General features: G+C 40.8%; 1 protein-coding gene across 1 annotated transcript in view; it reads left to right on the top strand.

Annotated features, from left to right (window-relative positions):
- Positions 1-25,097, top strand: part of LOC126284527 (probable serine/threonine-protein kinase samkC) — a 73,853-nt gene that overhangs the window by 5,683 nt on the left and 43,073 nt on the right. Inside the window, exons 2-3 of the mRNA XM_049983521.1 lie at positions 2,813-2,994; positions 24,251-24,382. Of these exons, the coding sequence (XP_049839478.1) occupies positions 2,834-2,994; positions 24,251-24,382 (293 nt within the window). The 5' untranslated portion in view covers positions 2,813-2,833. The remainder of the gene's footprint in view (positions 1-2,812; positions 2,995-24,250; positions 24,383-25,097) is intronic.

Genomic DNA, 25,097 nt, shown 5'->3' with positions numbered 1-25,097 from the left:
GATGAAACCGTGTCTGTGAGGGATAAAAGTTTCTTACAGTATTGTAACCTAGCATCATTTTTGTACTTGGCTAACAGTTATTGTTAACGTCTAGGTGTGCTGATATTCTCCAACTTTTGGAATACATTGTTCTGATTTGTTTATTGCATCAAATTAATTTTTCTTTGTTGGAGTAATTGTTCTCGGGACATTCTGTTAATCCATGGGTTGCGTAATCAGCAGAGCCATATCACCCACAAACAACTATAAATGGCTTATTTGTATATTTAAATGATTAATGGAAAATCTCATATAAAGATGTGAAACAAATACTAACAAAGAGATAGAGGGGCTGGCCAGAACTTACCTCAGCTCAGTACAGCCGATAGACACACAAAAAACAAAAATTTACATTCCTAGCTTTTGGAATAAATGTTCCTTCATCAGGGAGGAGAGAGGGGAAATAAAGGGAAGAAGGGGAAGTGGATTTAGTTACTCACAACCCACGTTATGAAGCAACAGGGAAAGGAAAACAGGGAGGGTAGCAAGGATGGAGGCATGGTTGTCAGAGGGAAGCCAAAGATATCCTACTTAAGTACTGTGCCAGCTTCAAACCAAAGAGGATGCATACAGAAGTAAAGAGGTATATAGTTTAAAGATAAATACAACTATGTAGGATGAAAAGATGCGTGAATGGCTACAGTGCTTTTATATCATCCCAGACATTGTTTTCATGATTGCTGTTACTGATTTTTCTATATTACAATTAAAAGTAACTACATCCAGTTGAACTTACTAATCTTCATTATAGCTCCAAATAGTCTCATCAGTTCTAGACATACAGTTCAGGTAGATTATGATGTTATTTCACATTTTTACATTAGATGTGTAAAATAAGCAGTCAGTTTCCTAATTTTCTCCAATAGATAAAGATAAGACATCCAATGCTTCTAGCGTGTTTTTGGCAAAATCAAACAATGGAAAATTCAGGATGGAATAATGAAATTATTATGAAAGGATAGATTTCTACTGCCCCCATGAACCTTGCTGTTGATCAGAAGGCTTATGTGCCTCAGCAAAACTGATAGCTGTACTGCAGGTGCAACCACAATGGAGGGGTATCTGTTAAGCAGCCAGATAAATGTGTGGTTCCTCAAAGGGGGCAGCAGCCTTTTCAGGAGTTGCTGGGGCAACAATCTGGATGATTGACCAATCTGGCCTTGTAACATTAATCAAAATGGTCTTGCTGTGCTGGTACTGCAAACAGCTGAAAACAAGGTGAAACTAGAGCCATAATTTTTTCTGAGAGCATGCAGCTTTACTGTATGGTTAAATGATGAATTGCGTCCTCTTGGGTAAAATATTCTGGAGGTAAAATAGTCCCCCCCCCCCCCCCCCAATCAGATCTTCGAGCAGGGCTACTTGGGAGGACATCATTACCAGTAGAAAGAAAACTGGTGTCTCTGGATCGGAGAGTGAAATGTCAGATTCCTTAATTGGACAGGTAGGTTAGAAAGTTTAAAAAGGGAAATGGACAGGTTAAAGTTAGATGTAGTGGGAATTAGTGAAGTTTGGTGGCAGGAGAACAATACCTCTGGTCAGGTGAATACAGGGTTATAAATACAAAATCAAATAGGGGTAATGCAAGATTAGGTTTAATAATGAATAACAAAATGCAATGTGTACAACTTTGCTTCTGCTGTTTTTTCCCATCATTTGAGTCTCTAATGAAACAAATTGGTTACATGTGTATCATTCAAAGTATTTTCCATCGCTGGCCATTACTTTCTCTCATCTTTTGGGCAGTGTATGAGCCCCACATTGAAAAAATTGAAGCGTTCCAGGAATCGACCCAGTTTGTAACTTCATGAGATTGGAGGTGTTGGTCAGCCAGCCCATGCGCCATTGATGTAAACAGGTGATAGTCAGAGGGAGCATTGTCTGGAGAAGATGGAAGGTGAGGTAGGACTTCCCATTTTAACATTTCCAAGTACGTTTTGACCTCTTTTTACAACATGGGGTTGAGTGCTGTCGTGCTGCAAAATCACTTTATAGTGCCTCTCTCTTAATGCTGTGCTCAAACACATTAATTGTGTTCAATAATGAGTACCTGTCATTGTTTCACATGGTTTTAATACCTCATAGTACACGACGCTGAGCTGGTCCCACCAAATGCAGAGCATGATCGTGGAGCCATGAACATTCGGTTTGACAGTCGACATGGAAGCATGGCCAAATACACACAGAAGACTCTCATGAATGGTCTGTCTAGTGTCCTGATATCAACCTGTCTGTAATCCATCCTCTTCAAGCTACACCCAGCCTTTCTGAATCCTCTTACTCAACCATTCTCAGAAACATCCACTTGGAAGGCCCAGTGCTGATAACTACAGCAATCCCCTTTAATTTAATGGGAATTATTATGTGTGACAATTTGATTTTTTGTATACAAAATTGTGCCAGATTACCTTATTGGAAATGCCAGGGGAAATCCATAGAGCCAATTGAGTGTAATGCATTCCCCCAAGTTGTACAGAAGGTGGGCATAATTTCCAAATGTGACAAGTGGAAATTCTGACTTGCTTGTCCCTGTTTGAATGAAATGCAGTACATTTGAATTCAATTTTTAGTTCTCTATTTCATTGTAATAACTATGCTTGTATAATATCTGTGTTTTCAGTGGATCAGTGATCCTACATTGTTTATGCCAATTGATGGACTCTTATTTTTAGTGATCTCTTGTTTGATTTCTCATTATGACTCAGCATTTATCGTGTAGTTTTTCATTCTCTGTTCTTGACATTTGTGATATGTTTTTCTATTTCATTTTCAGGTGGTGTTCATTATATAAAACATGCAGTTTGTGCCTGGTTATCAGAACCTTGACAACAGCATGTTTGGTGAAATATCCCCACCTCCACACCATACTAGTCTTCCATCATCAACATGGCTGCATGTGCCCCCAATGCATATGCCATGGGGGACACCACTATCTGATCAGCCCAGCATTGTCAGGTATTACTTGAAAATATACAGTTTCAGTCTGTGTATTAAAAGTTTTACAATGGGAAGTTGTACATTTGGTACATATACATCACCGAGTATGTACAAATACACAAATGTTTGTGATCTTTGTGAATCGGTGATTTTCAGTAAGAATATGTAGATTATTTTAAAGTGATAGAAAAAGAGAAAAATCACCCCTTCAGTAAATAACTGGTTGTCACGTTATATAGAAGTGTGTAAGATATTGCCTCTTTAATAATTTAATAAAAATATATTGTCAGATTAATGTTGCACATCATTACTTGAATTTTGACATATTGACTGGTACAAGTGGACAGTGGTCTTTTAGAGTGAATGAAAGTGTAAATATGTATGGCTCTGAATGTTAATTTTGCGAAAGTGGACATTGTGTCTTGGGAAAAGCTCTGGGAGAACTCCTTTGTTAAACAGATTGTTAATTACATTAAAAACAAAGATTCCATGACTTACGAAGCGGGAAAGCGCCGTTAGATAGGCACAATAAAAAAACACACAAACACACACACAAAATTATGAGCTTTCGCAACCGGCGGTTGCTTCGTCAGGAAAGAGGGAAGGAGAGGGAAAGATGAAAGGATGTGGGTTTTAAGGGAGAGGGTAAGGAGTCATTCCAATCCCGGGAGCTAAAAGAATTACCTTAGGCCTTAGGGGGAAAAAAGGATAGGTATATACACGCTCGCGCCCGCGCACACACAACACACACACACACACACACACACACACACACACACACACACACATATACATACAGACACAAGCAGAGTTTCAAAAGGCTTATTCTTTCATTTCTTGATTTTAAGCTCACACTGTTAGCAGATATACAAATGCTTGAAAACTTAAGAACAGTTAGGATGAAACCGTGCCTGCTTGTCTGTATATGTGTGTGTGTGTGTGTGTGTGTGTGTGTGTGTGTGTGTGTGTGTGTACCTATCCTAAGTCTTTCTGCTCCCGGGATTGGAATGACTCCTTACCCTCTCCCTGAAAACCCATATCCTTTCGTCTTTCCCTCTCCTTCCCTCTTTCCTGACTAATCAACCGCCGGTTGCGAAAGTTCATAATTTTGTGTGTGTGTTTGTGTGTTTTTTTTTATTGTGCCTATCTACCGGCGCTTTCCCGCTTGGTAAGTCATGGAATCATTGTTTTTAATCTATTTTTCCCATGTGGAATGTTTCTTTCTATTTTATTTACATCATCAGATTGTTAATTATCTTTATAGAGGGCTTAATTTTTATATTTTTAATGTCCAGTTTTGGTGTATGTGAACCATCCTCCACTTTGATTGTGTCGATTACAAAGAGTAAGCGCTCTAACTTATTAGTAAAATTTAGATGCCAAGTCAGAGGATAAAAAGAGATTTGAGGCCTAGAGTGTGCCTTCACAGCCTGGCAAAGACCTCATGTAGATAAAGCTTTCTCTACGCTGTGGGATAGAATTTCTTTCAGTTAGTCTTTGGCCAGTTAACACCCCCCCTCCCCCCCTCTTTTTCCCCCGATCCATTAGAGAATAGAACTATCATGTATAAAATAGAAAAGCTAGTTTTTCATGCCTCTCAATGTTTATGACGTCATCTCCTGAACTGTATGTTGGGCAATGACATTATTTTGCAGGTATGGTCACTGGTATAAGGGAAACAGTCTGCAAAATTTATTGTGAATAGAGTTGGCAGTAAAACAAGCAATAAATTAGGCCTAAAACATCATGCCTGAAGCTGAAGTTTCAGTGTATGAACAGTGAAAATGTGGTAAACAACAAGCTTTCATTATTTTGCAGGTGATGTCAGTGAAAGAGAGTTTTGAAAAGGTTTGAAATTACGTGTAGTTATTGGAAGTCGCTAAGTGGTTTCATTCTTGAATACTACCTGAATATAGCCTGGATAATTTGTACACCATGAGTTATGCTGCCTCAAGACATACAAAGTTTGTACCTTTGCGAAGTTGACCAATGAAATATGAAATACTTGTGGTGTAAAATGCCTGGGCATTTATAAGTTGGAGCAAGTTCCCAGGATAAATGTCTGGACAAATGCCCAAAAATTATAAAAGCTCAGGGAATTATGCATTTTAAAGATTAATTGACACACAGTACTTATAAAAAAATTTAAGCTGATATTTTTTATTGGAAAAGATGTTTTGCAACACTGCTTCTTTATTGATTGGGTAACCAAGTCGAAAAAGCTGTTTTAGAGTTAGGGGAGAGTTATTAGGGGACATAAATTGGACTGCAAACATAACTTTTTTTTTTACAACTTCAATGAGGTCAATTCTATGGGTAGTAAAAACAAATCCTCAAGTTTAAAAGTAATTTTTAAAACAAAGTATAGTTTCTATTATGTGGTTAGCATGTAGGTAATATTTTTACTTATACTATATTACTGGAAAAAAAATTAAGAAGTTGTTCTCAGTCACTGTACCTAACTCAAGCACTTTTCTCAAATTCTGAGGGCAGCTGGAACACTTTTTAATTTGCTTTTCCATTTTGTTGGAATGTGACTGTTTGCATTATAACACAGTGACCAGGTTATGTTGCTTCTCACTCATCCATATAGACTTGAATAACTGTCAGTGAGTCAGACCACTGTTGCCAATTCCAGCTAAATAAATAACCCATAGAATTGCATGAATTACCTTAGATTACCAGCCACTCACTCAAAATTTCATCTACGTAATTGCAATAACAATAATATTGTTACATTCCATCCTGGATTTTCCATTGTTTGGTAATTGGTAACTATAGTCTCTCTCTCTCTCTCTCTCTCTCTCTCTCTCTCTCTCTCTCTCTCTCTCTCTCTCTCTCTCTGTGTCACACACACACACACACACACACACACACACACACACACACACACACACACACACACACTTTCGGATGCAGAAGTGGGGGAGGGAGGGCGGCGGCCTGTGTCTGAGCCTCAATCTCTAAAAATGAAACCCTTATAGGGCCACCTTGTTGGCCGTCTGTCTGTTAGAAACCATTTTTCTCAGGAACAGGTAGGTGTATCAAGTTTAAATTTGTCACACACTAAGGTATATGGTCCTTTGGTGGTGTAATAACTTCAACTTCTAAGTCAGTGCAGTCAAATGACATGGCCATTTAGGACACATACATTGATACTCAGAAATTCATTCATTAAAACCTGTAGGGTGCTTTTTGTTGAACTAGAAGCACAAAATTTGGCAAGAAGCAAGGTTTCACAGTACAAATAAAGGACGCCTTGGGGCACAGCTAACCCCAATTCTACTCCCAGTTTTCCTTCTCGTCAACTCCTGACAGCACTCAAACCCTGCCTAGTTGACCTTTTCAAACTATGGCATCCTCCAAAGCCCCTTACTAACAATTTACGAAATTCAGAACAAAACAATCCCAGACACTTTTGTTAACCTCTCCACCAAAATCCTGAGCCAGATAGAAGTTTCAGTCCTATCCAAAGGCTTCACATACAGCCCTATTCCCATATTTAACCATGTTTGACTTATGAAAGACCTACTTTCCTTATCCTGCTCCCTTCAGTGGAAACATTTCTTTGCCACCAACCTCTCTGACCAAAGTCATTCCAATCCTAACATGGAACCCTAGTTGTCCCAATTCATACCACCATCCCCTGGTCATCTTCCAGTAATTCCTAACTTACAACCTGACCTCACAATCCTTCCCCAGGTCCCTCCTGAAGAACAACAGGCTTTCAGCAGAACAAAAGGACTGCTTCTTCTTCTTCCTTTTTTTGGGGAGGGCGGGGGGGAGGGGGCTCATCAGCCTTATGACTGGTTTGATGTGGCCCACCATGACTTCCTCTCCTGTGCCAACCTCTTCATCTCAGAGTAGCACTTGCAACCTATGTCCTCAATTATTTGCTGGATGTATTCCAATCTCAGTCTTCCTCTAAATATTCTGCCTTCTACAGATCCCTCTAGTACCACGGAAGTCATTCCCTCACGTCTTTACAGATGTCCTATTGTCCTGCCCCTTCTCCTTATCAGTGTTTTCCACATATTCCTTTCATCTCCAACTCTGTATAGAACTTCATCTGTAGCACCACTTCTCAAATGCGATTCTCTTCTGTTCCAGTTTTCCCACAGTTCATGTTTCACTACCATACACTGCTGTACTCCAGATTTACATTCTCAGAAATTTCTTTCTTAAATTAAGGCCTATGTTTGATACTAGTAGATTTCTCTTGACCAGGAATGCTCTTTTTTCCATCGCTAGTGTGCTTTTGATGTCCTCCTTACTCTGCCTGTCATTGATTATTTTACCGCCTAGGTAGCAAAATTCCTTAACTTCATCTACTTCGTGACCATCAATCCTTATGTTAAGTTTCTCATCTCTCTCATTCTACTACTCCTCATTACCTTTGCCTTTCTTCGATTTACTCTCAATCCATACTCTGTACTCATTAGACTATTCATTCCATTCAGCAAATCGTGTAATTCTTGGTAACTTTCACTCAAAATAGCAATGTCATCACCGAATTGTATCATTGATATCCGTTGACCTTGATATTAATTCTGCTCCTAAACCTTCCTTTTATTTACATCATTACTTCTTCGATCTACAGATTGAACAGTAGGGGCGAAGACTACATCCCTGTCTTACAGTCTTTTTAATCTGAGCACTTTATTCTTGGTTGTTGACTCTTGTTATTTCCTCTTGGCTCTTGTACATATCAAATATTACCCATCTCTCCCTATAGCTTTCTCTGAATTTCGAACACCTTGCACCATTTTACACTGTCAAACACTTTCCAGATCGTCAAATCCTATGAATGTGTCTTGATTTTTCTTTAGTCTTACATCCATTATCAACTGCAATGTCAGAATTGCCTCACTTGTGTCTGTACCATTTCTAAAGCCAAACTGATCGTCATCTAGCAGATCCTCAGTTTTCTTTACCATTGTTCTAAATATTATTCTTGTCAGCAACTAGGATGTATAAGCTGTTAAGCTAATTGTACAATAATCCTCGCACTTGTTATTTATTTATTCGCATGTCAAGTTCTGTAGGAACAAATTGAGGAGCAAATCTCCAAGGTCATGGAACATGTCAGTACATGAAATTACAACACAAAAGTATAACAGATAAAAATAAATGTTTATGAACCTGAAAAAAGTCAGTCTGTAACTTTAAGTAAACACAATCAACAATAAAACAAGAAACAGCATAATTTTTCAAGGAATTCCTCGATAGAATAGGAGGAGTGACTCATGAGGAAACTCTTCAGTTTTGATTTGAGTGAATGCCAGTGGCCTTGCTGTGGTGGTAATACTGGTTCCCGTCAGCTCACCGAAGTTAAGCGCTGTCGGGCTGGGCTAGCACTTGGATGGGTGACCATCTGGTCTGTCCAGCACTGTTGGCAAGCGGGTTCCTTCTACCCTTGTGAGGCGAACTGAGGAGCTACTTGATTGAGAAGTAGTGGCTCTGGTCTCATAAACTGACTTACGGCTGGGAGAACAGTATGCTGACCACAATACCCTTCCATATCCGCATCCAGTCATGCTTGTGGGCTGAGGATGACACTGGGGCCAGACGGTACCCTTGGGCTTCCTAAGGCCTGTTGAGGCAGAGTTTAGTTTTCTATTAACTGACTGAAAGCTGCTTATTCTTGGGAATAAGCTAATATTGCTAACAAGAAATGACAGTATTAATTTTTTTTTTTTTTGAGAGCCCAATGTCAAAATACCCAGACTTGTGAACAGGGGTCGACAAGAGGTGTGAACTTACACCACTTATTGTCCAAACTGCCCATTTCTGAGCCAAAAATATCCTTTTAAAATGGGAAGAGTTACCCCAAAATATAATACCGTACAACATAACTGAATGAAAATAAGCAAAGTAGACTAATTTTTATGTTGAACCATTACTCATTTCAGATACCGTTTGAATAGTAAAAAAGCAGCATTAAGTCTTTGAACAAGATCCTGAACGTGGGCTTTCCCTGACAGCTTACTATCTATCTGAACACCTAGAAATTTGAACTGTTCAGTTTCACTAATCATATGCCCAATCCGTGAAATTAAAATGTCAGGTTTTGTTGAACTGTGTGTTAGAAAATGTGAAAACTGAGTCTTCTGTGATTTAGCATTAGTTTATTTTCTACAAATCCTGAACTTGGGTCATAAACTGCACTATTTCAAACCGAGCCAACGTTGCACACAACATCTGTTTCATGAAGCTAGTGCCATCAACAAAAAGAAATATTTTAGAGTTATCCATAATACTAGAGGGCATATCATTTATATAAATAAGGAACAGGAGTGGCCCCAACACTGATCTCTGGGGCAAACACCCCCCCCCCTCCTCCCCCCCCCCCCCCCCACACACACACACACTCTTCACCGTACCTCACTCAGACCCCACATCACAGCCATTCTCAACATTGTGAATAATGACCTTTTGCTGTCTCTTACTAAAGTAAGAGATGAACCAATGACGTAATGGTCCATCTTCTGGAGCAATATTTTGTGATGAACACGAACACCTTAGTTACATAAAAATAAAATTTGCCTAGCATTTGAAACCTTTTGTTTAACCCAACCAGTACCTCACAGAGAAAAGAGAATATAGCATTTTCAGTCGTTAAATGGCTTCTAAAGCTGAACTGTTCACTTGATAGCAAATTGTGTGATATAAAATGATCAATTATCCGTACATACACGGCTTTTTCAATAACTTGAGCAAACACTGATTGCATAGAAATAGGTCTAAAATTGCGAACATTATCCTTTTCTCCATTTTTATAAAGCGGCTTTATTACTGAGTACTTTAATTGTTCAGGAAACTGACTGTAGGGGACTGATGACCTCAGATGGTAAGTCCCATAGTGCTTAGAGCCATTTGAAACTGACCATTCCTAAAGGAAAAATTACAAATGTGACTAAATACAGAGCTAACATTTGCAGCACAGTGCTTTAATATTCTGCTAGGCACTCCTTCATAACCACGAGAGTCCTTAGTCTTCAGTGATTTAATTACTGACTCAAACTCCCCTTGTTAGTATCACAGAGGAGTATTTCAGACATCAATCTCGGAAAGCCATTTGCCCTGAGAGTTATAAGTTTCCCTGTAGAAACTAATTTTTTATTTAATTCAGCAGCAATGCTCAGAAAATGATTGTGAAATACTGTACATAAGTCTGATTTATCACTAACAGAAATATTTTTACTGCAAACTGACTTTATATGGTCGGCCTTGTGTTGCTGACCAGACACTTCCTTCACAACTGACCACATGGTTTTAACTTTATCCTGTGAATTAGCTATTCTGTTTGCATGCCTCATACTCTTTGCCTTCCTAATAACATTTTTAAGCACCTTACAATACTGTTTGTAGTGGGCTACTGTAGCTTGGTTGTGACTATTTATAACATTTTGATATAATTCTCACTTTGTTCTACATGATATCATTATCCCACTAGTTAGTCACCCATGCTGCCTGTTACTGCTAGTACCCAATTTAGAATGTTCTAATGGAAAGCAACTCTCAAAGAGCATGAGAATGTGTTAAGGAAAGCATTATATTTATCATCTATGTTATCGGCACGATAAACATCCTCCACTCTTGTTCCTTGACAAGGTTTAAAAATTTCTCTATTGCTGTTGGATTAACTTTCCTACATAGTTTGTAATTAAATGTGACATTTGTTTGAGTACAAAAGCCTTTTAGTGTTAAAATTTATGCATCATAGTCTGGAAGGCCACTCACACTTTTACTAACAGAATGCCCATCTAGTAATGAAGAAAGAATAAAAATGTTGCCTATGGCTGTGCTACTGTTCCTAGTTGAAAAAAACACAGTCTGCATCAGATCATATGAATTTATGAGATCTACCAACATCATTTTTCTTGCAAAACATATACAAAATTTATATTGAAGTTACCACATATAACTAATTTCTGGTACTTCCTACAAAGTGAATTGAGAATCGTCTAGCTTGAGCAGAAGTCGGAGTTCGGGGACCTATAAACAACTGATGGTCATGTAGGCTTTGCATCTGTTCGCGGAGGACATATTGAACAGCACTCCTTGCCAGATGTCTGCGTTGTTTTCACTGCAGAGCCGGCAGCCATATATCGTGCTCTTGAGCAAATCCACTCCTGCCCTGTCCCATCATTTCTCCTGTGTACCGACTCATTGAGCAGCCTACAAGCCATTGACCAGTGCTTCCCTTGCCATCCTCTGGTAGCATCCATCCAGGAGTCCAACTATGTCCTGGAACAGTCCCGTCATTTGGTGGTGGTTGTGGGGACCCCATGGCATGTCGGAACCCCAGGCAATGAACTTGCTGACAGGCTGGCCAAACAGGCGACACAGAAACTGCTCCTAGAGATGGGTATCTCTGAAGCTGACTTGTGTTCTGTCTTACTCCGCAAGGCTTTCAGGCTTTGGGAGACAGAGTGGCATAGCAGTACACACAACAAGCTGCGTGTCATTAAGGAGATGATGAATGTGTGGCAGTCTTCCTTGCAGTCCTCTCACAGGGAATCAGTTGTCCTCTACCAGCTCCGCATTGGCCTTACATGGCTAACGCATGGCTACTTCCTCCATCGCCAGGACCCACCTTTGTGTTGCTGTGACTCCCAAATGTCCACCTCTTGCTAGACTGCCCACTTTTAGCCACTCTTTGGTGGACTTTTAACTTTCCCATCTCCCTACCTTCGGTGTTGGGTGACGATTCCTCAGCAGCAGCTTTAGTTTTACGTTTTATCCAGGAGAGTGGTTTTTATACTGGTAGATTTTAGCACATGTCCTTTGTCCCTCTGTGTCCTGCATCCTAGTGCCTTTAGGGTCAAAGTTTTAATGTGTTGCAGAGTGGCTGGCTTGGGCAAAGTTTTAATGTGTTGCAGAGTGGCTGGCTTTTCCTTTTTATTCTTGTGGTTGGCCAGCCTCTGTAATCTGCTTTCTTGTTGTACTCTCTTCTGTTTCTAACGTCTCTCTGTTGTTTTCTTGTCCTCTTTTGTTCCTTTTAGTGTTTGTTGCCTTTGCTTCGTTCTTGTGGTTTTTCCTTTCTTTCTGTTTTGTGTTATATGTCTCATATGTTTTATTCTCTCACTTGTGGCATTGTTTCATTAGAAACAAGGGACCAGTGACCTCATAGTTTAGTCCCTTCACCCCTCTTTTAAACCAACCAATAAACAACAACAATTAGAAGTTTAGTTTCAATAAATTCAACTGCCCCTACACAAAATTCAAATGTGTGTTCAGTGTCATGATACGTCTGTGGACTCATGTACATAGCCGCTCCCCCACCCCGCTAGGAACTCCTTGAAAAACAACCAGCTAATCTGTATCTTGGTAAAGGAAGCCTCTGAATTGTCAAATTATTTAAATGGTGCTCTGATATACCAATAATTTCAGAGTCTACATCTATAAGCAGTTCACTAAATGTATCTCTAATACCTCTTATATTTTGATGAAATATTCTAATTCCTTCTCTACTTGGAAACATTGCATCCTCTGAAGATGAGCCTTTAGTTAGAGGGACTTCCTGTAAGCAGGTATACCTATCAGCTGACTTCAGTCTAAAAAAGGTGCAGCTTTAACACCAACTACTACAGGAATTTTTTCCATGGGTGATCCCACTACCCCCACCACCCACTACACTTGTCACCTATAAGCTTTGCCAGCCTCCCCTTCCCATACCTATTGAGGTGCAGGCCATGCCTTGTGAATTCCAAATCTACTGATAGTCCCAGCTGGCACCACTGAGAGGTCACATATGCCCTCTGCCATCAGCACACTCCCCAGCCCCATATTAATGTGCCTAACAACCGCATTGAGGTGAGGCCAATCATGATGCCGAAACAGTTGCATGAAATGCACATTAGTGCCACCAGTTTGAGTAGCTATCTTTGCCAGGTCACCACCTACATCATATTCCCTGTCCCTGTCAAGACTGTTCCCTGCTCCACCCGCTATCACTAGCTGACCCTTCTTGGTAAAATTCCTACATAACTCTCCTATGCTGTCAGTCACTTGAGCCAACTCTGCACTAGGCTTCACAATGCTGGTGACCTGGTACTCACTTCCCAACACTTCCTGCAACTGCTGGCCCACACCTCTACCATGTGAACTACCTAGCAGCAGAGCCTTCTTCCATCTGTTGGATTTTGCAAACTGATCTAGGCCTCCTAACTGCTGAGAACTGTTCCATGTTCCCTACATCTACAGCTACACGAGGCTCCGCTCCACTCAACTCTGATGGTTGGTCAAATCTATTGCATATACGCAAAGTATAGCTGTCTGAATACCTCCTCTTCCTAGCTGCCTTCTTGCCAACTGCCAGTTCCCATTCTCCACCACCCTTCACCCTCCTCAACATATCTGGTTCCTCCATTGTGCGTTGTAACTACACCTGAAGGGACTCCTGCTCCTCTTTCACCTTATTTCTACTGTAGATTCTGCATTCTCAGGAGATGATCTCATTAGAATGCCCACTGGCATCCCCACTGCATTCCACCCAATGAAAATATTTTGAACAAATCCCACACCATAACCCACTACTCACAGACGTATGACAGAGCCCACACTTCTCACTCATGATATAATTTTACCGTTACAGAAAGAAAATGTATGTCTCCATTACCAGAGTTCAGTTACACCAGTAGAACGATTTATAGAACTAACAATAGTGGTCTCAAAATGAACTATCTACTAAGAAAGCAACTACTTGTATTAATACTACTACACCACAGCTAATACAATACCAACAAAACTTCGCAAAATTATTAGCTGAAACCAAAAATTCAAATGGCCACTGGAACACTCAATGACGTTAAAACACTGAATGGAAGTTTTACTGAAATATTTCATTAGAAACAATAAGAAACATCAGCTGAAAACTAAATCAAGAAATTTACTAAATGACTTCAACACACAGAAAACTCTAAAAAACACAGTGAGTGAACATTTCCAAAAGTTTATTAAATTGTTATTTGGCCACAAACAGCACAACTTTAATAACTGTATAACAGTGCACAAATAAGTTTGTCAGTACTTAGCTTTATAACCGCTACAGCTGTACTGCATGTCACAAAATGTAAACACAGTACTGAGGCGTGAGGCTTAGACGAACGACATAAGCACACTCATGAATAACAGACCACTCGAGTCAATAACACAGGAAGAAAGACTGAGATTAATATAAAGCTACTATTAAATTACTTTTACAGCAAATATTAACACAAATAAACTTCAAAATAAGTAACTGAAGACTAAAACTTCATAAAATATTGATGAGCAATTCCAACAGCAGTCCAGCACATGTAACATCACACCAAATTACAGAAGATAATACTCTCAGTCTTCGAAATTGTCTGGATGATATTTTCCAAAAGTCAGATGGTATGTTGCAAGACTTATACATTCTACACACCAACATGAGTAATAGTTTTGTTGCCACTTCCTCCAATGATTTTAGAAATTGTGATGGAATGTTATCTATACCTTCTGCTTCATTTGATCATAAGTCCTCCAGAGCTCTTTCAAATTCTGATTCTAATACTGGATCCCCTATCTCTTCTAAATTGACTCCTGTTTCTTCTTCTATCATGTTAAGCAAATCTTCCTTCTCGTAGAGGCTTTCAATGTATTCTTTCCACCTATCCACTCTCTCCTCTGCATTTAACAGTGGAATTCTCATTGCTCTCTTAATGTTTACCACCCTTGCTTTTAGTGTCATCGGAAGTTGTTTTGACTTTCCTGTACGCTGAGTCAATCCTTCCGACAATCATTTCTATTTAGATTTCTTCACATTTTTCATGCAGCCATTTCATCTTAGCTTCCCTGCACTTCCTATTGATTTCATTGCTCAGTGATTGGTATTCTGTATTCATGAGTTTCCCAGAACATTCTTGTACTTCCTCCTTTCATTGATGAACTGAAGTGTTTCTTCTGCCACCTGTGGTTTCTGCACAGTTACCCTCTTTGTACCTATGTTTTTCTTTCCAACTTCCGTGATGGTCCTTTTTAGAGATGTCAAATCCTCTTCAACTGTACTGCCTATTGAGCTATTCCTTATTGCTGTATCTATAGCCTTGGAGAACTTCAAGCATATTTCGTCATTCCTTAGTACTTCTGTATCCCACTTCTTTGCATATTGATTTTTCCTGGCTAATCTCTTAAACTTCAGCCTACTCTTAATCACGACTATATTGTGATTTGAGTCTATATCTGTTCCTGGGTACAGTCCAGTATCTGATGTCAGAATCTCTGTCTGTCCATATTGTAATCTCACTGAAACCTTGTATCACCTGGCCTTTTTCTAGTATACCCCTTCCTCTTATGACTCTTGAACAGAGTATTTGCTATTACTAACTGAAATTTATTACAGAACTCAGTTAGTCTTTCTCCTCTCTCATTCTTTGTCCCAAGCCCATATTTTCCAGTAACCTTTTCTTCTACTCCTTCTCCTACAACTGCTTTTCAGTCCTCCATGACTATTAGATTTTATACCCCTTTACATACTGTATTACCCTTTCAATTTCCTCATGCACTTTCTCTATCTCTTCATCTTCAGCTTGCGATGTCGGAATGTGTACCTGAACTATCATTGTTGGTGTTGGTTTACTGTCTATTCTGATAAGAACAACACTATTACGGAACTGTTCACAGTAACACATTCTCTACCCTACCTTTTGTTCATAACAAATCCTACTCCTGTTATACCCTTTTCTGCTGCTGTTGATATTTCCCTATACTTATCTGACCAGAAATCCTTGTTGTCTTTCCATTTCACTTCACTGATCCTTAATATATCTAGACTGAGCCTTTGCATTTTCCTTTTCAGACTTTCTAGTTTCCCTACCACATTTAAGCTTCTGACATTCCAGGCCCCGACTCGTAGAACATTTTCCTTTCATTGATTATTCAGTCTTTTTCTCAGGGTCAACTCCCCCTTGGCAGTCTCCCCCCGAAGATCCGAGTGGGGGACTATTCTGGAATCTTTTGCCAATGGAGAGATCATCATGTCACTTTTTCAATTACAGGCCACATGTCCTTTGGATACATGTCGTGTGTCTTTAATACAGTGGTTTCGATTGCATTCTGCGTCCTCATGCCATTGATCTTTGCCGATTTTTCTACCTTTAGGGGCAGTTTCCCACCTCTAGGACGATGGAGTGCCTTGAACCTCTGTCCACTCCTTGCCCTCTTGACAGTCATGTCCTTCTCGCCATGTCCGGTGACAGCGACTCATTAGTCGTTTACTCCGCATTGTGGCAGGCTCGGATGTGGCTTGCAAAACCGAGCCTTGCTTTGAAGATCTGGTCGCACGAAGTGCAATACAGTTGCCCAGTAGAGTTACACATACAGATGTAATTAGGCTTGGGCTTGGAATTTCGAGGCGTAGAGTAAAGTTAGTGATATTATTGCTTTGTAGACTGCAATTTTAGTTTGTATTCTGAGATCATGTGATTCCCATACTCGGTGATTCAGTTTGCCAAAAACTGAGGCTGCGTTGGCTATATGAGGTGCAATTTCTGTTGTCAGGTTGTTACCGCTTCTAATTTGGCTACCTAGATATTTAAAGTGTGACACATTTTCCAAATCTTTGTTGTCCAACTTAATACTGCAGTCGTCTGTATTGGAACCCCTAAGTGGTTGTTGAAGGACTTGCATCTTGGTGATGCTCATGACCAAACAAAATCTTCTGCAGGAGTCATTTAGTAGGCTCATGTATGTTTTGAGAGATTCAGGAGAATCAGCCATCATGCATATGTCGTCTGCGTAAAGAATTTCTAAGATATTTTATTTACATGCCTTTTTGTTGCGAGGCAAGAGATGTTGAAGACACTTTTGTTTGTTCTTGAGTCAAGACCCATTTGACCACTGCAGGCATTGGTCACGTCTCTCATAACAGCTGTGAAATAAAGTGAGAAGAGTGTGGGAGCCCGTACACAGCCTTGTTTTACGCCACATCTCATGGGGCACTGGTCCGAAAGCTCGTTTTCATGGTGAATTTTTGTCATCGCATTGTCATGACACCGTCTAATCAAGTTAATAATTTTGTCAGGGCAGCTGGTTTTCTTTAGTATGATCCAGAGAGCTTCCCGTGGGACTCGGTCGAATGCTTTCCCCAGGTCTACAAAGCACATGGACAGAGGCTGACATTGTTCTAAGCTTTTCTCTTGCACTTGTTTGACAAGAAATATGGCATCCACTGTGCCTCTGTTTGGCTGAAAGCCACGCTGTGTCTCTGGTAGCACTTTTGCTGCAAGGTGCGTTAGACGATTGTTGAGTATGTGAGCCCTGACTTTCCCAGTTGCTGAGAGAAGAGAGATTCCCCTGTGAGAACTGCAGTCAGAAATGTCACCTTTGCCTTTGTAAATCTTGCAAATGCAGGCATCTGTCCAATCTTGTAGAATTATTTCACACTCCCAAATCTTTGAAATTAGAACAAACAGTGGATTCGTAATGCTTGGTCCACCATATTTATAAAGTTCTGATGGTGAGTTGTCTAATCCTGCTGATTTGTTCTGATTTGTTATTTTTCAACTTAACCAGTGCTGAAGTGAATTCACTGAATGAAGGGGGATCAGCAAGTTGTTCATCGACTGGCAGGCATTCAAGTGATTCTATGTATGGAATATCAGTTGTCTGTTGGTTGGGATTAAGAACTTCATCAAAATGTTCTGCCCACTGAGCAAGGATATCACTCTGTTACGTCAGCTGACAGGTTTTATCTTTGTCATAAACAGGTGCTATCTTCTTTGATTTTGGACCAAAGATAGTTTTCAGGCTTCTGAAGAATCTGTTTGGTTTGTGTCAATGTATGATTGCATTTCATTGGCTTCATTCAGCCACTATTTGTCTTTGAGGGTGTGCACCTTCACTTTCAGGTTGTAGTGTGATACTGTATGCTTGTCAAGATCAGGACTGCAAAGAGATGCTCTGAAATCATTAACAAGCTTTTTGATCTCTGCATGTGAATCATCAAACCAGTCTTTGTTCTTTATCTGAGGTTTTCCCAAGACTTCTGTGGCACATCTGTGCAGTTCGGTAGCATATACATTCCAGTGCTCATCTACAGAGGCAGACTTGGATATCAGAAACCCATCAGAAACGAATGCATCGTTCAGGTTTGCTCTCATAGTCTGATCGTGGGTCAAGATTTTACTGGATAATTTTAATGGTGTTTTGTGTGAAGCTCGGTGTGGTGCTTTCAAAGGTATGTTTAATTTGGACCTCAGAAGTCGATGGTCTGTCCAAACCTGAGCGTCTCTCATAGCATGTATGATCAGTACTTTTTCAATTACAGGCCACATGTCCTTTGGATACATGTCATGTGTCTTTAGTGCAGTGGTTTCCATTGCATTCTGCATCCTCATGCTATTGATCATTGCTGATTCTTCTGCCTTCTGGGGCAGTTTGCCACCTCTAGGATAATGGAGTGCTCTGAACCTCTGTCTGCTCCTTGCCCTCTCATCAAGGCTGTTGGCAGAATGAGAGTGACTGCTTACGTCAGCAGTCTTCGGCCACCAATGCTGATTATTAGTCAAAATTTAAGCAGTGACGGGGTCTGAACCCAGGACCGAGGACGTTCTGATCAAGGACACTACCTGTAGACCATGGATCCAGTTGGCTGGCCTACACAACATGAAAAAGGATCCTGACCTGATCATCCTCCCAGCAGACAAAGGTTCCACCACTGTTGTGATGAACCGGAGTGACTACCTGGCAGAGGGCCTCTGCCATTTGTCTGACAACTCCATCTGTAAGCTCCGCCAAAGTGACCCCATTCCAGATGTCCAACATAACCTCCAATCCCTGCTGAAATCTGAGGCTCTTCTCAGAACCTCTCCCCTGAATCCATCTCCCTACTGACTCCATCAGCAGCCCACACACCCGGCTTCTGCTTGCTCCCCAAAATCCGCAAACCTATCAATTCTGTGTGCCCCATTGTGATTGGTTACAATGCCCCCAGAGAAAGAATCTTGGCACTGTTTGACCAACATCTGCAACCAAGTATCCAAAACCTAGCCTCCCACATTAAAGATACCATCTACTTCCTACACTGGCTCTTCACCATCCCCATACCCTTACCTCCTGGGTCCCTACTCGTCACTGTAGATTCAACCTCCTTATACACCAACATCGGTCAGGCATATGGCCTTGCCTCAATTGAACACTACCCCTCCCAATGCCCTTCAGATTCCAAACCCACCAATTCATTCCTTGTACACCTAACCAACTACATCCTAACCCGTAACTACCTTCGAAGGGAAGGCAAAGAAACAAATTCATGGCACAGTAATGGGCAACCATATGGTGCCCTCCTATGCCAACCTCTTCACGTGCCACCTAGAGGAAACATTCCTATCTTCCCATAACTCCAAACCCCTGATCTGGTTCAAGTTTATTGGGGACATCTTTATAATCTGGACCCAAGGCCAAGACACATTGACTTCATTACTCCACAACTTGACACCTTCTCTCTCCTCCACTTCACCTGGTCCTCCTCATACCATCATTCCACCTTCCTAGATGTCGATCTCCTTCTCTCAGATGGCTCCATCCATACCTCAGTCCACATCAAACTCACCAATCACCAACAGTACCCGCACTTTGACAACTGCCATCCCTTCCACACCAAAAAATCCCTCCCACACAGCCTAGCCACCTGTGGCAGATTCATATACAGTGATGAGAACTCCCTAGCCCAATATGCTGAAGGCCTCACAAAGGACTTTGCAGACTGGCGATACCCTCCAGACCTAAAGCACAAACAGATCTTCTGTGCCATATCCCACACACACCTGATCCTCACATCGATCCCAAGAACCAACCAAAAAGAAGCACCCCTCTTGTCACCCAGTACCACCCAGGACTGGAATGACTGAACTGTGTCCTTTGTAAGGGCTTTGATTATCTATCATCACACCCTAAAATTAGAGACACCCTACCCAAGATACTTCAATCCCCTCCCAAAGTGGTGTTCTGCCACACACCCAACCAGCACAACATCATAGTCCATCCCTATGCCACTCCCACCCCCAGTCCCCTACCACAGGGATCATACCATTGTGGAAGACGCAGATACAAGACCTGCCTAAAGCATCCATCCAGCATCTCCTACTCCAGTCCTGTCACAGGCTTATGCCACTTCATCAGAAGCCAGGCCATCTGTGAAAGCAGCCATGTTATGTACCAGCTGTGCTGCCACCACTGAACAGCTTTTTACATTGATATGACAACCAACCAGCTGCCAACCGGAATGACTGGCCACCACCAGACTGTTGCCAAAAGTATGGTGGACCACCCCCTGGCACAACATGCAGTGGACAACATGTGTGATTTCAGTGGTCGCTTCACAACCTGTGTCATCTGGACCATCCCCACTACCATCAGCTTTTCTGAGTTGTGCAGATGGGAGCTATACTTACAGTGCATCCTTCGTTCCTGTAACTTTCCTGGTCTAAACTCCCACCCAATTCATGTCAGCTAGTTATGTGCTGCCATCTCATGCCTTAGTATGTGAAATTGCATGCCCAGCCATCTGCCTCCTGCCCCCTCCACCTGCACCCTAACTGGCCCACAGACAGCTCCCCACTTGCCTATGAGCCGCTAGACACTCCCGCCGCCCCCCTCCCAACCCACTCCCTGCCTCACACATATCTCCATCCCTCAACCCACACCACCCTGCACCCCCACATCACCTCGGTACACTCACCATGGACCAGGAAAGAGCTGGCAGTCAACTAAGCTCAATGTAAGGAGACAGGGAGACGTGTGTGTGTGTGTGTGTGTGTGTGTGTGTGTGTGTGTGTGTGTGGACACACATCCCGCCAGTATCAATCTCGGTAACAAGCATAAACCATCAGTGTAACTGATTACGGGAGCCGGTAAGCTATGTGCACTGTTAGGCGTGTATGAAACGCTCAGCGGGAGTCCTTCTTGCACATGGCCAATTTCTTTCTCTTCAATTTTGTTCTTGTCAATTAAAACACGTCAGTAGCCCGCCCAAGCAAATTTTTCATAATTTCCTTTGTTGCTGTGTATCTGAAGAGATTGGTTATAATATTTATAATCTGCAAGAAAAATTAATTCTACTTTGTGTGCATATATGAGGAATCACAGTGGATCCAATATTTAATCCTGTGGAATTCTGTTAGTCATCTTTTTTCCTCCAGTCAGAAGAAAAACCCTGCTACATCTGATGAATTATAAAATGCAACCATCAGTATTCTTTTTGTTATATATGATTTAAGCAACCTGTAGCTTTATAGTAAATTCCAAGAACCCTTATCCTTTTGTAACAAATTGTTGTGGTTTACACAGTCAGATGTCTCAGGAAGATCACAGAAAATACTGACTGGTGCCCCTTGTTATTTAATTCTTGTCAACTGCGGTGAGTGAATTTATACATAAATTTTCCTTTGAGCAGCCGTTTTGAAATTCAAATTGTGATTTGCTAAGTTCCCTGCCTGACAAGATATGGCTGGATGTCAGATTATCTTGGTCCACATGCTCATCAAGGTGGATTTGTAAGCGGTAAGAGTTGCGATTCTCTGCGACATGTAAAACGGCCACCAAAATGCATTAGTGTCATTTGTGTTTAATATTGTCACTGGGTCTGGTAGGGTGTATACACACACCAAAAACATTTTGCATCACCCCAGTTCCCAAAAATCCTGAAGATATACATTGACTGTAGGTATTGTATCACAGACACAGTCCCTTTGACTGTTCAGAGATGCCACTAAACCTGCCCAAAGATGTAAACAACAATGTATGGACAGAGGGGGTCCAACAGGTGACCAGTTTGTCATTCCCCCAGGAAGGAGGTATATGGCTCATGTTGCCTGCACTTTAACAGTGCCTAGACGATCAGTACTGCGGTTCGATCGCATCCGCATTGTTACTTTGTGCCAGGAAGGGCTCTCAACAAGGGAAATGTCCAGCCATCTCAGAGTGAATCAAAGCAATGTTGTTCGGACATGTAGGATATACAGAGAGACAGGAACTGTCAATGACAATGCCTCGCTCGTGTTGCCCAAGGGCTACTACTGCAGTGGGTGACCACTACCTACAGATTATGGCTCAGAGAAACCCTGACAGCAACACCTCCATGTTGAATAATGCTTTTTGTGCAGCCACACGATGTCGTGTTATGACTCAAACTATGTGCAATAAGCTACATGATGCACAACTTCACTCCCAACGTCCATGGCGAGGTCCATCTTTGCAACCTTTACACCATGCAGCTTGGTAAGACATGTCGATTGGACTGCTCAGGATTGGCATCATGTTCTATTCACCGATGAGTGTCACATATGCCTTCAACCAGACAATCATCGGATATGCGTTTGGAGGCAACTGGGCAGGCTGAATGCCTTAGACACACTGTCCAGCGAGGTGGAGGTCGCCTGATTAACATCAGTGAGGTGGCATTATGTGGGACTGACGTACGACCTTGGTGGTCGTGGAAGGCTTTGTAACAGCCGTACAATATGTGAATGCCATCATCAGGCCCATAGTGCAACCATATTGGCATCATATTGGTGGTGCATTTGTCTTCGTGGATGACAATTCATGCCCCCATTTTGCATATCTTGTGAATGACTACCTTCAGGATAATGAAATTGCTCGACTAGAGTGGCCAGCATGTTCTCCAGACACGAACCCTATTGAACATGCCTGGGATAGATTGAAAAGGGCTGTTTATGGATGACGTGACCCACCAACCATTCTGATGGATCTACGCCAAACTGCTGTTGAGGAGTGGGACAATCTGCACCAACAGTGCCTTGATGAACTTGTGGATAGTATGCCACGACGAATACAGGCATGCATCAGTGCAAGAGAATGTGCTACTGGGTATTAGAGGTACCAGTGTGTACAGCAATCTGGACCAGCACCACCACCTCTGAAGGTCTTGCTGTATGGTGGTACAACATGCAATGTGTGGTTTTCATGAGCAATAAAAAGGGCAGAAATGATGTTTATGTTGATCTCTATTCCAACCTTCTGTACAGGTTCTGGAACTCCTGGAACAGAGGTGATGCAAAACCTTTATTGATGTGTGTAAATACTTCGCTGTTACAATGAAATAAATGTACTTTCTGGAAACAATCTTGTACATTTGATATCCTTAGGTATTTTCAATATTGTTTGTGCTAACTAATGAAGAATCTCAAATATTTGAGCAACACCCAGCAATTGGTCACATGATATCCATTGTGTTTTTAAAGTGCGACTGAGTGAGGTAGTGCAGTGGTTAGTACACTGGACTTGCTTTTGGGAGGATGATGTTTTAAATCTGTTGTCCAACAATTCAGATTTATGTTTTGCATGATTTCCCTAAATTGCTTAAGGTAAATGCTGGAATAGTTTCTTTGAAAGGACATGGCCGATTTCCTTCCCCATCCTTAAACAAAAAACAACTTCTGCTTGTGCTATGTCTGTAATGGCACTATTATTGGTGGGGCATTGATGTACTAAGATTCCAGACTTTGGGTTGTCTTTGATGTACTGGAAAACCACCCTGTTTGGTGACTGAATTTGTCATGTTTCTTGGATTTAATGTATCTTCAAACCATCAGTGAATTAAGTAATATTACTAAGTCCAGAGCATGCTGGTCATTATGTATTATAGACCAAATTGTTATTCAGTATTGGGAAGTTATTTGCAAATTAATTTTTTTTTTTTCGGTGGTACTACTACTGTGAGAGAAACACGCTGACAGATTCAGCTCCTTACATGCCTATGATAAAAAAACAGTGACTTTTAATAGCCTTCCACCAGCTTTAGGATTGTCTTTCTTCAGTCAGTGCTTCACTAAAAAGAAGAAAAAAATATTGAATTGCTTGACAATTCGTAGTTGTTAATGAGCACATTAAATACTCCAACTGGGCTATAGTTCATATCACTGCAGTGGGCAGAGTGGCATAGTGGTCAAGACTCTGGACGTTCAGATGGTCCAAATCTTTGCCCAGCTCTCCAGATTTAGGTCTTGCAGAGTTTCCCTAAATCATTTAAGCTGAATGCCAGGACGATTTCTTCAATAAGGACATGGCCAATTTCCTCATCTATTTGTATCCTACTGGAGCTTCTGTTCAGTCTGTCATTGCCATCGTCAACCCATCATCATCATCATCATCGTCGTCATGATATTCAATCTTAATATTGTGTCCTTTTTTTTATATTTCAGTGAAATTTTTATTACTTTATAGTTTGTTTTTGTTGTTTATTTGTTCTTGATCTCTTTCTCACATTAGTTGAATTCTTAATTTCCAGGTTCACTGCAGAATCAGCAGCAGTGGCAGCAGCAGAAGCAGTAGCATCTTCAACGTTAGCAGGGATTCAAAATGAAATATATAATTCAAATGCTTTCCAGTGTAAGAGGAAGATTGAGACTGAGGTTGAAATGTTAGTATGATTCTATGTAAAATAAAATTATTATTTGGGGAAAAGTCATTGAAATCTCTGCATGCTTTGGTTAAAGACTATTATTTGCCATTGTGTTACCTGCTTAGATTTATTTTTGTTGAAAAGCTATGTGCATTTAGCTTACGCAATTTACATGACGTGCTATTATTGCTACTCAGTTAAGTGGAGTGTTCACACACAAAAAATTATTCAGAAAGAGCAAAATCTAAGTTTATGAGCTTGTTAATCACCAAACAGATTTTCAGATGTTATATGTTAAGAGTAATATCAGGTAAGGACAGTTTGAACTGCTATTTTCTAACTATTCTTCCAGTACTACATTTCACCAAAAGTAAAACAAAGAAAAAATTTTAAAGAAAATTTTTGTTATATTGACATGGGTACTTTCCCAAAATTAATTTTTTTCTTTAGTATTATTTTTTTTGCATGTTATCTAGTTTCTTACATTAGAAATTCCTAGCCCATCTTTTCTGTGGGGCACCACTCATAAGTAAACAGCATTTTGTTTGTTATTCTGTGTGTGGTGTTAATACCATTATTAGGTGCATGGCCACTTGTACACTGTGTGAAAAGTGGAAGTTTGTTTCACTGCATAGATAACAATGGCACTTCTCTTCACTTATGAATTTTGCTCTTTTGCTGTATGGAGGACATATTTGTTTTTATGACATTTATAATTTAATTTTACAGAAAT

The sequence above is a fragment of the Schistocerca gregaria genome, chromosome 8 (assembly GCF_023897955.1).
Source record: "Schistocerca gregaria isolate iqSchGreg1 chromosome 8, iqSchGreg1.2, whole genome shotgun sequence".
Taxonomy (NCBI): Eukaryota; Metazoa; Arthropoda; class Insecta; order Orthoptera; family Acrididae; genus Schistocerca; species Schistocerca gregaria.
This window is presented reverse-complemented; position numbering and strand designations above follow the sequence as displayed.